This window comes from Chroicocephalus ridibundus, chromosome 5, assembly GCF_963924245.1.
Source record: "Chroicocephalus ridibundus chromosome 5, bChrRid1.1, whole genome shotgun sequence".
Taxonomy (NCBI): domain Eukaryota; kingdom Metazoa; phylum Chordata; class Aves; order Charadriiformes; family Laridae; genus Chroicocephalus; species Chroicocephalus ridibundus.
The window spans coordinates 20,815,073-20,831,970 of record NC_086288.1 but is presented as its reverse complement, the minus strand read 5'-3'; the positions used below and the strand labels follow the sequence as shown (position 1 = coordinate 20,831,970).

Here is a 16,898-nt window from a genome sequence, read left to right as displayed (position 1 = left end):
GCCACCAGCACAGGGACAAATGTCTCCAGCCACCCCAGTGCCTTAGGGTGCCCAGCGTAACACCAAACGCACAGCCTGTATATGTGCAGCAACTTCAGCAGCAGCACATACCTTCCCGCACAAGGAAGAGGTCCTTGCCAGCACTGCCTGTTATTCAGGCAGTCCAAGAGCACCTTGCCATCCACAGCTTTCAACTAAACAACGTGTTAACTCTGAAGCTTCTAATTTCCATGGGAAAGAGGGAAAGGAAAAAGTATCATCACACTTTAAATATTCCAGTGGGAAGCAAGGGCTGGGGGAGGGGGCTCGGGTTCCCAGGCTCTTGAGCTCCCAACTCAAGGCTTTCCAGAGCCACTCATCTGAGCATTGGTAAAAAAAAAAAAAGTAACATGAGACACAGAGGAGCAAAACCAGAGCACATGTGGAAGCTGCTCCTTCCGCCTATCCATACCAGGCTGTGTCGAGCACACAGACTATACCAGGGCACATACTGGGGTGGAGCAGGGGCTCAGATAGGAATAATGAAGGTTATACCTGTGTGTCAGAGGGACAGCCTGCAGGAGGATGACTGGGAAGGGCAGTAGGAGTTTTGTTACTCCAGGTAGTGACAGTAGGGGCAATTCTAACCTGAATCGAACAAAGAAATACCAATCATGGAAAACAAAACAATAAAAAAGTCTAAAGGGTTTCACAAAACGAGATGCAAAGAAGTGAACACAAAACGTTTGCATGCTGGCACTTTTAACACAGCCATAAATCTCGGAGGAAGAAGGAAAAGTGCATTCAAGATAGACAAAATCACTGTGCACTGGAGCTGAAGTGAATTGCAGAGTGAAGATGAAGCACAGCAGAGACGCAGCTACAACGGACGGTGGCGCAAGTGCAGTGTTACACGTGCCAGTGAGCCAGGTCTGCCTCTTTCATCACATTTTCCTATTGCAGAAGCTCCCCCCAGCCTATTGCATGACATTGAGCATCACTAACCACAGCTGGAAGTCCCAAGTTCCATGTTAAATTCAAACACACTGCCTCACACAAAAGCAGTCCGTTTAAATCGAGCTTAAGAGGAATTAAAAAAGGTTAAAATCTGATATTCAGCTCTTGCACATGCACAAACGTACATCTTAATTCTAATTGCTTCCCAGCCAGTCTTCCACAGTTACTTTCCTTTATCTTCCTTCTTTGCCACTCCAAAGTCCTTCAGTTTCACACAACCACTACTACCTTTCTGATGGCACAGAAACCAAGAACCTCCTATGCCTGCGACATCCCTGAGCAAGGAGAGGGTGTGCTGCCCAGGAGTGGGATGCACAGGCAGAGTCAGGAGCCCCGCACCACACACGAGCACAGGCAGAGGGAAAGCTGCAGCCCTGAAGTTCTGGCTGTCTCAGCTGGCTTCAGTCAAGTCTATTGGTCTCTAACTCTGTGCAGCGCTGGGCTAATGGTGCAGTCAGCTGTACAACAACCCATGTTAACCTCTGCATAACTCACCACTGGAGTCATCTAAAAGACTTCTCCATCCCCTGTTCATCTGTTGTTTTTTTTTTCAGATGAAAAAGAGGGTTCAAAAACCTATGCTGACAGGAAACCAAGTTTTCAGTACATGTTCCTATTTGGGACAGCAAATAGGCTTGAAGAAGCCCTGTTGTAATGGTTTCAAATGGGACAGAGTTGACTTTCTTACTAGCAGCTGGTGTAGCGCTATGTTTTGGATTTGGAATGAAAATGGTGTTGATAGCACACTGGTGTTTCTTATTGTTGCTAAGCAGTCAAGGGCTTTTCTGTTCTTCACAAGGCCCCACCAGCGAGTAGGCCAGGAGTGCACAAGAAGTTGGGTGGAGACACAGCCAGGACAGCTGACCCCAACTGACCAAAGGAATATTCTGTGCCATATGACATCATGCTCAGTATAGAAAGCTGGAGGAAGAAGGAAGTAGATGTTAGGAGTGATGGTGTTTTGTCTTCCCAAGTAACTATTACACATGATGGAGCCCTGCTTTCCTGGAGATGGCTGAACACCTGCCCGCTGATGGGAAACAGTGAATGAAATTCTTGTTTTGCTTTGCTTGTGTGCACAGCTTTTGCTTTACCAATTAAACTGTCTTTATCTCAGCCCATGAGTTTTCTCACATTTACTCTTGTGATTCTCTCCCCTGTCCCACCGGGGGCGGGGATTGTGAGTGGGCAGCTTCGTGGTGCTTAGTTGCTGTCTGGGGTTAAACCACAGCACCTATGTACACACTTTCTTATCAGGAAGTCAGGAAGTCCAACAAAACAAGTATCCTAAGACTCAAGTATGCAATTTCTTTCCATTCTGGTTCGTCAGCATACCGTTGGGCACCTTTCTGACATGCCACCTGTCCCCTTCAAGCCCTTCCTACTGAGCCTGAGCTCCCTGGAAAGCCAAGAACACAGGGGGTAACTCATTCGCAGTGTGCTTGTGGGGTTGTGGGACACCCAGCCTTTTATTAATGAGCAGGGCTCACTTAAATAATAGCTTGAGGCATTCCTGAAACCATAAGAGGGAACTCTGGTTTAAAAAGCATTGCTAAGATTGCGCCATCTAAAGGAGCGCTGCTATTTTCCACAGCCAAACGGGAAATAACGCAGCATTGCTTCTCAACGCAATTCATTGGTTACAAGAAGGAAGGTCAAAGACACAGGAAAGAATAGTAGAGTTAATTAGTGGCAATGATGCATTTAAAATCATATACAATGGCGTTAGCAAGGTAATCTTGTACAAACAGGATGAAGGCTGTGTCCCTTCTGAAATCTACCTTGTTAACACCCTGGAGAGATGGTGAAGGCATGCACAATTGTTGCCATCAAGAAGGAGAGAACAAAGCCCAGCTCCCCCCCAGTTTTCAGCCCTTCTTCCTTCCTGCCCCCATTTTTCTGTCCGGTCATGCTTGAAGGGCAGCACTGAGAGACATGCCTCTGCCTGTGCCAACCTCCTCTGTGTAAGGAGAACACCCACAGCACTAACACAGACCCACTCTCAGAAAAGCTCACCCAGAGCCCCTGTGCGGAGCAGGGCCAGATGAGCCAGAGCAGTGCTGTGTGGATTAGGGACTTGGCAAGGCTCTTTAAGCATGCACACAGCCAGGGCTGCCCACTGCACCGCACTCCAGTGGTGGCAAACAGTCTGATGCAGTCAGTGTCATCCTCAGGCTAGAGATAAAACCAGGGCATCTGCCTCCCACATTTCTCTTCTTCCTCCCTGCACAGTCACCAGCTCCCGTGTTAGTCCCATACTCACCGTGTCTTTCTTCTTGCACAGCTCACTCTCAGCCCAGGCCTCTCTCACCCCCTACCCATGCTGCCTATGCCCCCTTACGCCTGGCCGGGAAGGTGTTTTCATAGTGGGCTGTACCCACAACTGCAGAAACATGCCCTCGGTTTGCTATTGCCACTGCTCAGCAACTTCTGCAGCCAACATCAGAGCTGGGAGTAGGGGGAGATAATCAGCCCCAGATGAGGCTGGTGAGCAGCATGAGCAAGCCCCAAGGCCTGCTGGGATGGGACAACATCAGGGGCACACAGAAAAATCCTGCAGTGCTCTCCCACACGGTCATTCTTGGCACCGAAGCACATTTTCTAAGGGGGAATATATCTACTCTTCAGAAGCGGGCTATTTGACGAAGTGTTTAACAGATGTTTCCAGACAAGGAGTAAAGGAGGCATCTGTACTGACTGAAAAGCAGCATCAATGACTTCTACGACGAGAGTCTTGGTAGAGGTATGTCATAAAGCCCCAGCTCAGATCAAGAGAAAGGAAAAAAAAATCCTCTACCTATCACCCTCCAGATGTCAAGCACCATGTCCCTCCCTGACTGCCAAAACCATTTACCTGTTGGTAATACTGCTGGGCTGGAGCCGGGTGCCCTTGCATCTGTCCAGCCACAGGGCCAGCTCGTCCTTTGGGCATGGGCTGTCTCTCATACGGTGCCTTGAAGGCCTCCTGCCCCACTGGGAGCTCCCCTTGGGCTCTGCAAAGCCTGTCCCGTAACAGCACGATGTTTGGCTGCAATCAGAAAAGGACAGCAAAGGAAGGTTAGCTGCACTGCCTGTCACCCAATGCATCACACCCAGAGGCTGACTGGCCACACACTGATGAGTGCTCTCTCAGAAGCCTGCTCTCCTTTATTTGATTGGAGTAAGTCTTTTTTGCATGAGACGTGGGGTCAATGGAACTGCCTTAACGCATGCATGCCTCCCATCTTGGGCTGCACCATTCCCAAGCCAGCCTGTCTACAAATACCAGTTGATGGAAGGATGAGAAATCACAAGAAAACAACCAACCAAGTATAAAGGTACATGTTTCACTGTGACTGGCTTGCAGGAGGGACAGTTGCCCCTTTGGCAGCCGCTGGCTGCAAGGACAACTGTGTGAAATGGAGAAAAGGACAAGGCTGTGTACTTCTGGCAAGCTCAGCAAGGCCAGTGCTGGGGAAACAGCCTGACTATCACATCCTGAGGTGCATTTCAAATGGCAGTCCTGCTGGTTAACTGCACCACGCAGAGACCTTTGCTTAAAGTACAGCTCTTCTCACAGAGACAAGGGAGTAAAAAACCTGAAGGCCCCGTACCTGGTTGGTGTTTGCCGGGAGGAAGGTCAAAGCTGCAGCAATGCTGCCCTGGGCGGCCAGGAGGTTGGCATACTGGCTCATCTTCTCAGCCAAAAGAGCCCCCACAGCATTAGGGTCCACAGCCTGGGTGAGCTGCACAGCTTTGCGCAGGATTACGACTTTCTCTATTAAATCCTGGAAGATCAGTAAAAAAACAGCCACAAATGAGAACAGGGTGAAGTAGGCCCTGGCTAGTGACTGCTACAAAGGGCTGTTCCTCAAGGCAGCTCTGCAGAACCACTCTCACCCGACGAAAAGCCCAAGGCAAGTGCAGGTTTCCTGGACCGCTGCACCAAAGGTACAACTTTTCTAGCACGTGAGACAATGAAACAGCAACCGGCAATTGCGCACCAAGTAGCTTCTAACAGCAAAGCCAGCAGTGCATTGGGGAGAGTTCAGCTTTTATTAAACAGGATTTCAGAGCCCTATCAGCACTGAGCATGTCCACCAAGAGAGTATGCTTTCATAAAAGTATCTGGCAAGAGCCATGAGAGTGAACGGAAAACATCATGCCTATCACCAATATTAGTGCTGGGGTGCCCCACAATTGTTTGCAGCATTTTAGTAAGTCACTTCTTAACCATTTTAACCAAAAGGATCTAACAACTCCTTTGGAAGAGTTGTCCATGGTTTTCTGGTTGTTACTGCAAAGACAGTTTTCCTGATATTCACCAGGAATACTCCATATCTTGCCTTCCTTGCACATCTCCAAACACCAGAGCTGGTCTTGCTTGGGTTTCCTCCTAGTGATAACTTACAGGAACGTTTTCTGGTCAGTTTTCTCATGTGTTTCTTACTCTTACTGTATTATATTGGAAGGTACTACAAATACTCAATTTGACAATATTAACTTGCAATCCTCTTTGAAAATCTTGTAATAGATTTAATGAGAACGTACCACGCAGGATTTCAACCATATATCACTAATAAGGACTGTTTACTGACTGTTCAATAATAGATTTTTGTTTTTCCCAACAAATCAGCACTTCAAAAAAGGCAATTAAAAAAAAAAGACAACCGAGAGCTTCTAAGAGTTTCAGTAATTCCCCGTCATAGTAAACAAGCAGACTAATTATTACCCCAACAATAATTCCCAATTTTAGTCTCCAAGAGAGCAAAGCAATGCAATGAAAATGCACATTCAACCCGAAGGTAAATCTGTAAACAAAGCCCTCACAATCAAGACACTGGAGAGTCATTTTGATAATTCAGAACTGGAAAGTTAATAATGCAAAGCAAAACTCCGATATACTCCAGTTCCTTCAATTAACTAAACTGAGACTCACAGCACTGCCACGTAACATTCAAGTTCTTTCTAAAATTGGTCCTTCAAAGGCCCTGAACAGATGGAAGAAACTAAGATTATATTATAAAATAAATTATTTCATAATTGCTTCATTTCACTGTCATCAATTCTATTACCTCAAAATATTTGCTATATGCCATATATTTCACTGCTGGAAACCAAACCCTGTATATGCAACCCCCGAGAGAAAACTCTCGTGAGAACCATCCTACAGTTTTCTTTCCAGATTTAACTCTAATTTATTAAATTTCTTCCCTTGAACATCTAAGCCATCTCTTCCAAAACCAAAAACGTCCCAAGTATTCACCCTACTGCAAAAGATGCAAGCACTCGAAGACCCTTCTTTACCAAAACACTCTAATCCCTACAACTACCTTTTTACACAAGAAGTGTATTAATGCGACTACCCAAAGAACAGAGCAGACACGAGGGCCACTGTGCTTCACATTTTCCAATATCCTATTTACATGTTATTTCTACAAAAGCCACCCATTCCAGAGGGAAAAGGCTTGCATCTTGAGATACATGCAGCTATCAGACAGCATCAAAGCGCTACACTAGATCATTTGATTTAAGCACCAAATGACTGCAGTGTGCTACTTCCAACATTTTTCTTAACAGAATTACCAACCTGAAGGGACAAGGGGTTGTTTCCATCCTGAGCTTTGGTCCAACAAGCAACGAGTTTTTCCACATTGCCAGCACAAATGTAACAGAGACAAGCCTGTGTCTGCAGAAGGCTGTCCCCCTCGCTCTCCAGCCTGTTACCCAGGAGATCTAGGAAAAACATGAACAAAGATGCTGGTGAATCACTTCGGTGATCCCTCTGTCCCTGCTGAGGATGTGGAAGCCTGCAACGTCTGTTGTGTCTCTGCTCAGCACAGCGAGAAGAGATATTGCCTCTGGGCTCCATCAGTAAAGGCATTTTCCGGTGTCCAGCACAGATTATCTCACGGGATCCCAGGGCACTTCAGAAGCAGTTAATATCATGGCAGCAAGGACTTGTCAAATGCCTGCAGATCTCAGACACATCACAGGGCACAGACCATCTGCCGACATGACAAAGGACAAGAGGCCAGGGTTGGATTCTCCCCTCCACCACCCACTTTTTGCAGTCCCTCATTTCAGGAGTGCGACCCAAGCATGCACCCAGCCAAGGAACTGTGAGCAACAAAGTCGTGATGCTGCTCTGGGCCAACATGTGCTGAAGTGGGTCATACAGCTCCCTAGACATCGTGGCTGGCATCTGAGGGGCACAGGGGTGTCAGGCACACAGCTATTGGTGATACAACTTCCTTAGGGGTTAAACCCAGACAGCTGTCTGCTGTGCAGCATACATGAGGGCAGGCATGCTCACTGCCTGTGAAAGAGGACTCCTTCCAAGAAGTCAAAATTAGGAAAGAAGAGTGAAAGCGCTTCTCTGAAACGTTTCCACTTGTGTCCCATACACAAACACTCCAAGACACTGGTCCCTTGGCTGAGACACCTGTCACATCAACATCACCCATTTGAAAACAGTAAGAGACCAGCAGCTGTGCACTACACAGGTGACACCATGACACAAAGATGTGGGTTCTGCGCCCAGAAAAATCAGGGAACCTACTGGGAATGCACAGAACCCCAGAGGTTCCTCTCCTCCTCTGACACAGAACTGAAGAACCATATAATCCATCAAAGAAACTAGTGAGGCATTACAGTAATCTATTGGAAGGAAAACAGTCATGGCAAAGTGTAGTTTTGCTGTAAGCGGAATAAATGACATCCAGTCTGTAAAGTGTCCTTACCACAAAGGGCCGCAAATTCATCTGGCCTGGCGTAAGTGAGCACAGCAGCCAAAGCCTCTCTCCAATTCTGCAGATCACAAGACTGCACAATCTCTTTCCAGTTCTTCGTTACCACTGCAGTGATGAGCTAAACCAGAAGGAGAGAGACTACAGTTAAGATCTTGGTAGGATTTCCGTTATTTTTTGGGATACAGTATAATTTGTATCTATTCAAGTGTACTCATCCCCACTGTATCCAGGGTCACAGCAGATACTGCACTGCAATTCAACAGCTGCACAGGAGCACATTTTACTTCAAAAGGAGTTCAGTGAAAATCACAAAACAAGCTTAGATAACACAGACTGATCAATTATTCTTGCTACAAAATGTGCAAGAAAAGAATGCACGTATCTGCACGAGCTGGGATTGCTGCAGATAGTTTTCAGCACTGTTTTTGCAGACAATGATAACAAACTAAGTATTTAGCTACAAATCTTCTACACAATGCCTAGCAAGGGGTATGAATTTTGTTTGTGAAGCTGTTTCTTATCGGCTTCAAGCTCTTGGCCTCAGGCTGACCAGTGAGGGACAGTTGATAAGGCTGCCTGAAGGAAGAAGCTGGCACCAGTATCAACGTGAGCTGGCTGCAGTATCCCTACCCTGCACCCACGCACACGGGCTGCCTGTCCCCAAGCCCTCAGAACAAAATTCCAGTTTCTTCCATCTCAAACTCTGCCTCTGGTTATTTTGCTTCAGACAAAAGACAGACTTGGCAGCTGTGCTGCTATTTAGCGAACAGAGCCCTTGTAATGCCAAGACTTCAAGCTTAGAAACAGCTGAATAACCAGTAAGTGTGCAGTTTGGGACGAGAAAAGAAAAAAACACACCTGAACCTGAAATGCAAGGTCCTAACTACAAGGTCAACACTCACTTGTTAGCACAGGCACAGATAACTGGTCAGTTCTCCATAAAAATACCTTTTCCCAAAGGATGAACTACAGTGAAGAAATTTCTCACGCACTACAACATTCTCCTTCCACTGATTAGGCCAGAGACAGGAAAGGAGCTGGGGGCGGGGGAAGAAATCCCGCAGTCTTAATACTTGAGATTGTTTTTCTCTTTTCAGTTGTTCACTAGTAGAAATGCAAATTGTTCCTATCTCAAACTGGATCGCAGGCAACGACCAGCAAAATCTCACTTACAAACCCTAACCTGTGGTGCTGCATGCTCTAACTCCCCAAAGTGACTGTGCTTTGTGGCCTTCAGCGCTACCCCAGGACAGCATTTAAGCACATGCCCATTTCATAGGCTGCCTCCTGCGGCTGTATAAAACAGCGTTCTTTTACAATGGACAGCTAAAAAGTGACCATGAGCAACTTTGTTCCCTCCTCTAAAAGTGGTGATCCTTGCCAAACCAATTGTCCTGTGCTCTTTTAAGGCCACTTCTCCTGTTGCCACTTCCTCATGTCAGTAGTAAAGAAGAAAGATTTGAACGAGCAGCACCAGTAATCCCTGGCATTGCAAAAAACTAAAAAGAATAAAAACCAGCTGGCCATAACACACTGTCTCCTAGACAAAGGGTGACTGATCTACCCTGGGCACATTTAGTTGTCTTCTGTGCACACAGTGAAACGAAGCATAGGCAAAAATCTGTTAAGACTGATCACATGCAGAAATCAACATAACGCTGCTGGGACTGACCGTGGGTCACGTACAACTGTTGAAAAACACGACAAGATAACAGACTGAAATGCACGCTGCTTAAGATATTTATCTTTATCACTGAGAATCTACCAGTGTATATGCAACTCAGACACTGCAGACAAGACAAAGAATACTCTTTTTATGTATTGATATCCAGATAATGTGCCTCTTCCCTCCTTATCAATGCATTAAAAAATGAACAGAAATCCTTCTGCTCTGAGAACTTGTGGATGACTTGAACAGTTATTAGCTTCTCACATAAATAAACCTATGAAATAGCAAGAAAACTTTAAAGGTGAAAAAGGGAGTTGCCAAAGGCCTATATGCATCTTGTTTCTTAGCTGAAAAAACATACCCTGGTAATTTTGCTCTGCATCTTAGCAAAGTACTTTTCCTGTGTCCTAGAAAGCAGCTCTTGTCCGCCTGCGATGGCCAAGATAATGGCGTCAGCCATCCGGTTATCGTGCAAGCAAAGATCTACTGCGCTCTCAAAGTTACCCGTCAGCAAAGCCTGGGTAATCAAACCGTCCACATCTGCAAAAAGAGAGGAGTGTGTTTTCAAATGATGGCACAAAAGTCACTTAAATATGCAACAGCAAGCAATTCTGTCCAACTGTACAACACTGCACAAAGCTCTCTGCAAACCAGCCTGCTCCAGGCAGGTGCTTACAGCGATGCTCAAGTTCATCTCCAGTCTGAAACACACTATGGCCACAGTCACATCAGGCAGGGCACTTTAAGTATCACTTACCTTGCTGCAGAGAAAGATGCTAGCAAATGCTAGCAAGATGCTAAAGGTCCAAAGGACCTCTGAAACAACTACTCTGCATACAGTGCCAGAAACAAAGTCAAACCTAGACAGGAGGCAATGGCTTCTGTGTTATTCAAGATCCCCTGGGAGTTTCTGTACAAACAGCAATGTTAGCACTCCATGCCTGATCAAGTATGTGTTCTTTTATATCAGAAATCATCCGGAGTAGCTGCATCTCAGTGATGGGGGTATGAGTGCTGTATACTTCCTTCCCTTCCCTAAAGAAGCTGTATTTTCAAGTGTCTTGGAACTGCTGTGAAATGAATGAGTTAGAGGCAAGTCATGATAGTCCTTCACAATCTGTGCAGAAATTGCCTTCTCACTGGAACACCAGTATCAACATCAGTATTTATAAATATCAGAATATACAATGAAATCAATATCAAGGGTTTAGGTTTTTTTTACCTCCACTAACAGAGATGTTAAATGTCGTCTTTGCAGATCCCAAATCTTCAGTTTCTTGTTTATGGTCCTTCACCCTCTAAGAGAAAGGAAAAGCATAATTTTTGAGATTATGCAAGCACCTGGAATATACACACCCATTTTAAAAAAACACGGCTCTTGCCGTTAAAGACAGACCTTCAGACTACCACTCACCCAAGAGATCATTGACTTAGAAGGAAAAGTATGCCTGTCATTTGTTAGAACGCTGCTTCAGCACAGGATAATCAACTTGCCCTGGTGCCTGCACAAAGTCAACTCCTAAGCAAACTGAGAAAAGCCTGGGCTTATCAAAGGACCTCCACTGCATGTAAACACACCATTATAAAATCATTGTTCTGAGAGATCAGAGTAGACCATTTTTTAAAATGGATACCAAAGGGAAAAAGGCACTGGAAGCCCCAGATTTCTCATCACAAGGGAAGGCTTATGCAAACAACAAATGTGTGTACCTAGAGATCACAAGTACCAGCAACTGGACAGCTGGATCCTGGGTACTGACTTGCATACGTGCACCTGTGCCCATATACACAAAACCTCCTTAAAGCAAAACAGCCACAACCACAAAATCAGAAACCCTCTCCCTTCCCTCCTCTTTTACCTTCAACCCCTACCAAGAACAGCCTCTGTAATGCTACCTAGGTTTCACTTTGCTCCACTTAGACTTTCAGCTCATCCTCAAAACACTCTGCACTAGGCACACACCCTAGTTTAATTATGCAAAACACATGAACACGTGCTTAATTTTCAACACAAGGCCAACGTTGTCCACACAGACTTAAGCATTTTGCACTCGGTACAGGAGTCCTGAGCGGACAGAAGTTGCTTTTTTATAAAATTCCCCCCAAGAATTACACAGCATTTCCTGCAAGTACTTGGATTTTGGGATTTCAAACAAAACTTTTCAATAATAATAATAATAATAATAAAAAAAAGATATCAAGAGAGGAGTCTTTCTCCACCATCAATTTTCAAAACACAGCCTACGAAGAATGCAGGAATTGTCCCACAGATTGCCTCCTCTATCACAAGCCAGTGTGCTAGTACATGCAGTGAGAGTTCAAGAGTCTGAGACTACCGGGCTTATATGCTGATCAGTGAAATTGTACTTCAGAGGATGAAGAACAAGTAGACAGTCAACCAAGAACACGCATTTGGGATGGGGAGGTAAGTCTGAAACAGGCTTTATGTTTGGCTTATGAAAGGAGGCAGCATCTAAAACGTGTTTTGCTGTCAGATAATGTGTGATGTGCGTTTGGTATCAGTTGAGAATGTGCTGTGACTGTCACAGGAATAATGTGCCCATCCAGTTACTTTATGTAACTGCAACATCAGGTCAATCTCACAAATATCTACCACCCATGCTGACAGGCTAAGGTCATGTTTGGCTGTGAATTCTCTCCTAGAAGAGACATTTGTTACGAGACATCTAATATCTTCATGATTGCATACAGCAAAATCCTTACGTCTGCCACTACAGCACCTAATGAATTAACAAGCAATCAAGAACCTAACCTAAAGAAAGCACTCTGATTTGGTGTCCTTAACAGGCTGTTATATAGAGTCAACAAGTGCACCACTCCAGCATGCGTGAGCCATAAACCACCATTCTCATCTTCACCGACAACTGCAGACAGGCACCAAGCACAGGTTTGAGCACAGGCTGCATAGGTAGTTTTGGACTAACAGCTCAAATTCTAACTTAAAAGGGAGACTGAAGGAATGGGGGAGAATGAAGCTGGCCTGTTCATGCAGCAATACTAGTATTTTCAGTGCTATTAACCTCACATGGCAGAGGCTGGGTCCTTAGTTCTAATTACAGACCTGTCCCCATACTTGAAACACAGGGCTGAAAACAATGCAGCTCAAATGGACAAAACCGAACAAAAGCTGTAGGATCCCAAGGGCAGTTGCGGTGCAGCACAAACTGCCTGTGATAAACCTGGCTGAACCATTGCAACAGGCGTTCAGAAGTCAGCTAGCTACCAAAGCCCTGATACTGGCTGTTCAGGTGCAACGGAGATGGATGGCACTGTAACATCAGTGGGACCAATGCAGAGGATGAATATTCCTGCTCTCCTCCACTACCACAGCTGCATCTCTGCACAGGGTTGTACCTAGAAACAGGGCAGTAATAAGCTGTCAGCTTGGCAATAATCAACCAGAGGGAGGGAAGAAAGGAATGAGGAAAGTGGTGGTGGGGGGGAGAAAGGAATGCATTAGAGTTGTAGCAGCATATCATTTATTACGTGTTAGGGAAGCGTCAGTGAAAATTATGGCAAAATAAAGTCCTTCAGTCTGGTGCCAGCTGGATTGTTACAAAACGTGTTTGTTCTTCATTGCCACCAAAATCTATTCACATGATGTCTGAGGCTGATGAGAAAATCTCAAGCAACTTAACAAGATCCCACATTTTACTCATTCTAATAACTTCTTGTATTTCCATATGTCCTCAGCACTGGGAAAACCCAACAAAATAAAACGCTCTTAACAGTAACAAAGTAAATACACAGGAGGTCAACAGGCTTAGTCTAGAGGGCCACAGATACCTCTCTAGAGAGCTGCTCCTCTGTAGCCCGGCCTTCTTCCCCCTCGTTTGGTAGAGATTCATCAGATTCTGCAGGAGCCTTCAGCAGAGAGAAGATGCCATTAACAAAAAAAAAAAAAAAAAGCCAGTGAAACAGGAAGAAATACTTTGCACTGCAGCCACTTTCCAACCACCAATAGCCAGAACCAGACTGCAAATCACAGAAATGCATTGATAATATATGCTTGAGTATGACAAACATGATAGAGACACTCCATTTCTTTGCTCTTTGTTATTACACAGTACCTTGTGCCATTTTCATCTTAACTGCCTAAAATCATGCAGTAAAACTTTTCTTCCCCATTAAGTAACTACAGATGACATTCTGAATATCTACAGCACAGAAGCAATGCAATCCTCCCATTTAGACTCAGGCTATCATAATTACAACGGGCAACGTCTGAACTGTATTTATCACTCTTGCAGGGAAGTGTTATGGACCACACTCACAGTCCTGTTTTTAAAGCCTGGGGAAGGTGCTGCTCTTGAAACCAGCTGCCAGGCAGCAAGGCTCTGCCCCGTCTCACGGGCAGCACAAGGTATCACAGTGGGCAAAACACAAGCAGCAAAAAGGAAAGGTGGAGGGACATCACTGAGACCTTGAACTAAAACCTGTGACTGAGAGCCTTTCGTTGGGAAAACAGGGGGGACAACACTGGAGTGCAAAAAGTGCCATTGGTTGTTTTGGTTTTTTTTTTTTTTAAGTAAGTACCTTCATCCTACTGAATGTAAGAACTTGTCATATGCTGGGTTATTTCTGACTTACTTTGGGACAGCTACCAAGCAGAAAGAAAAATTATTCTTACTTCGCACTTACCACGGCATTATGAAACTGAACAGAGAGTTGGACACATGTGTTTGCTTACCTCTCCCAAGTCACCATCTGCAAGACCCTCTTTATTCAGAGTGGATGCAATCTAGAAAGCAAACAAGATTTAAGTCCCATTTTATTTTAGAGAGGCAGACCTCTCACTGATGTCTCCGACTGCAAAATTGGCACATGTAGCTAATATGTTGCTTGCAGAACAGTTAACATGATACTAAAGCTATTTCCTTTCCCAGCCTGGCGCTGGATTTACTTGCTAAGTCTCTTGGCACCCCAAGCTCTGATGGCATCAGAGGCATAGCTGCTCTATGCCTTTAACCTTTCAATTGTTAACTCAAAGGCCTCAAACCTCACTAGAGCTACTGGAAACCACAGTAATAAAAACAGTATCAGAGCACGCAGGAAAAAACCCTCTGTCTGCTCTGGTTAGGGAAAATGAAGGAGTGACAATCCTTGCGGAGAAGGGAGCCTGTCAGGGAGCTGTGGTTTCAAGCACAGCCGGCATATGGCTGCGGGCTAGGTATGGAAGGTATCTTCCAAGGTATGGAAGAGTTAAAATGCCTGGCTTTTTTTTTTTGCTTTGCAAAGCAAATCATGACTCCAGATTCAATCAGGGCCTTTAAAAATGCCAATTTAATGTATAGTTTAGAATACATGCAGAAAGTATTTTAGTTCAGCACCTGGGAGCCTGAGGTCCCTAATGCTGCTAACATTATGCATTGCTTTTAGTATTGCAGGCTTTATTTTACCCTTGTAGGCTGGTTTTCACAAAAAGCTGAGCTCAAATTACTAGAGGTAGTTTTCTCTTTCATTTTTAATCATTAGTTTACAATAGAAAGGATAAATCCAGGACTTGAATGGCATATGAGAATCACACGTTTTAAGAAGACAAAAACCAAAACACCATGTTCTTAACAGCTTATTCCAAGAAGCTGAAGTCTCTGACCCTTTTTTGCTTTCCTTACCCTACCAGTAACATGAAAAACAAGTTGTGGTTTAGTAAGTTTATCATCTGGGTATCACATATTTTCAGACGAGCTGTCCTGTATTGCTTCTCAACACTAAAAAACATGGATTCAACTTCAACATAGAATGCTTTGTTGAGAAACAGCTACCTGAAAACATGGCCTTGCAACTCCCCACATCTGTTCCTCAAATACTGAAATAATGCGGTAGGCCCAGCATTTCAGGTCACTCAACTCAGCTACGCCTGTTTTCCCAGCTTCTCCCCATGCCCGGAGCGTACCAAACCCAGAGAAACAGCAGCAGTGGGCTGCAGTCTGCATGAGGCCACTCCACAGGACCCCTGCTAAATTTCAACCGGATTTTCTAATTGAGATCTGCTTTACAAAAACAGGATTCCCCTTGCTGTGCTTGTCTTTGATTCAAGCAACAAAAATTTAGAAGCTGAGGACAGACTGCTAGCAAAACCATTATTTTTTCCTGTAATCATAATAAGTTTGCCATGGAGGCCATTTCATTCGTAACCATAATGACGTTTTTATGGAGCCACTCTTTGAAATTAAAAATTAGTTTGATACAATGAAAATGAGTCAAACGTTCACATCGATTGAATCAGAACTGAAGAAATACTAGACAGTTCCTGGGTACAGCACTGAAAGCAACAAAGAGCCAAAATGCACAGCAGGTACCCCCTATAACACTAAAATAAGAATCTTCTTCCAACTTGGAAAAAAACTCTATACTTCAGATGTGCAAGTTGCTTCCTGGTAATAGAAATTTTGCTTTCCAAACGTAACCAGGTTTGATCTTTGTTTTGGGGGGTTTTTGTGCAGCGGTGGTTTTTTGTTAGTTTTTGGGTTTTTTTGGTTGGTTGGTTTGGTTTTTTTAAAATGAATGGTGTCCCCACAACAAAACCCCATATTTAAACAGAGGCTCTGGCACCATGGGTAACAGCTATATTACAGCTATTAGGAGAGCTGCAGCACTGACAAATACTATCTGCTGGGAAACACAGCAAAAATAACGTTGTATAAAATTGTTTATTGTATTGTATAGCCTGTGGATACTGGTAATTGCTCTTCCAGTCCCACAGGTAAATGAGTACTTCAACCATCCGTGGCACCGTCAGCATCTTAGCCTGTGCTCTGCGGATACATCCACCAGTAAAGCATTTAACACAAGCACAGCTTCCAGGCACATTTACCTTCTTCCTCAGATCATCTTTCCTGTATCCCAAGAGCTCAAGGTACTTAACGCGTGAATCTTCTTCAAAGTTCACCTTTAAAAAACAAAAGTTAAGAATACATCGCAATTCACAATTTTTCATTTTCTCTCTCACTGGCTTTTTACTTGACTGGCACAAATTACCCAGTGAGAGCTAGTGACTCTTCTTTACCAGACTGAGTAATAAAGAGAACTGGAAAGGCATTCAGTCACTTGAGCATCTGAGCAGGTAGGCAAGGCTTCAGTCTGCTTCCTGTAAGTGAACAATCTACTTATCTGCTTCACTTGGAAACCTCTAAAGGTTCATGGTCAGTAGTGAAATGCACATCTAAAACTGTCCAAAAGCTTTATCCCTTCTCACCAGCTCCCTGTACAAAGATGTACTGATGGGGGATGTCAAAAAATACAAGATACCTTCCCTCAAGCCTTGGCTTCTGCCACAATTTCACATGAATCCCGCAAACATCCCTGGCCCTGAGGACCCTCTCTCTTCTGGTGGACCACCTCCAACAACAGGGCTTATGGGCACTATTTCCACAGCTTACACTTTTGGTTCCCAGAAACTCTTCTGCTAAAACACCATAATGTGCACCATTGTGCAACCATTTCTGCACTGGCTTTCCAAGTCAGTGGGGAACTCCTAA

The 16,898-nt window shown here is 44.6% G+C and overlaps 1 protein-coding gene across 10 annotated transcripts in view; it reads right to left on the bottom strand.

Annotated features, from left to right (window-relative positions):
- Nucleotides 1–16,898, bottom strand: part of SEC31A (SEC31 homolog A, COPII coat complex component) — a 45,056-nt gene that overhangs the window by 14,295 nt on the left and 13,863 nt on the right. For 5 of the 10 annotated variants that reach the window (XM_063335126.1, XM_063335127.1, XM_063335128.1 and 2 more), the window contains exons 13-22: nt 16,235–16,309; nt 14,108–14,158; nt 13,204–13,281; nt 10,619–10,694; nt 9,758–9,936; nt 7,719–7,845; nt 6,566–6,711; nt 4,590–4,763; nt 3,851–4,024; nt 535–627 (exon numbers count right to left, since the gene is read on the bottom strand). In XM_063335126.1, coding sequence (XP_063191196.1) covers nt 535–627; nt 3,851–4,024; nt 4,590–4,763; nt 6,566–6,711; nt 7,719–7,845; nt 9,758–9,936; nt 10,619–10,694; nt 13,204–13,281; nt 14,108–14,158; nt 16,235–16,309 — 1,173 coding nt within the window. The remainder of the gene's footprint in view (nt 1–534; nt 628–3,850; nt 4,025–4,589; nt 4,764–6,565; nt 6,712–7,718; nt 7,846–9,757; nt 9,937–10,618; nt 10,695–13,203; nt 13,282–14,107; nt 14,159–16,234; nt 16,310–16,898) is intronic. The other 5 variants (XM_063335130.1, XM_063335131.1, XM_063335133.1 and 2 more) reach the window with 1 other exon arrangement.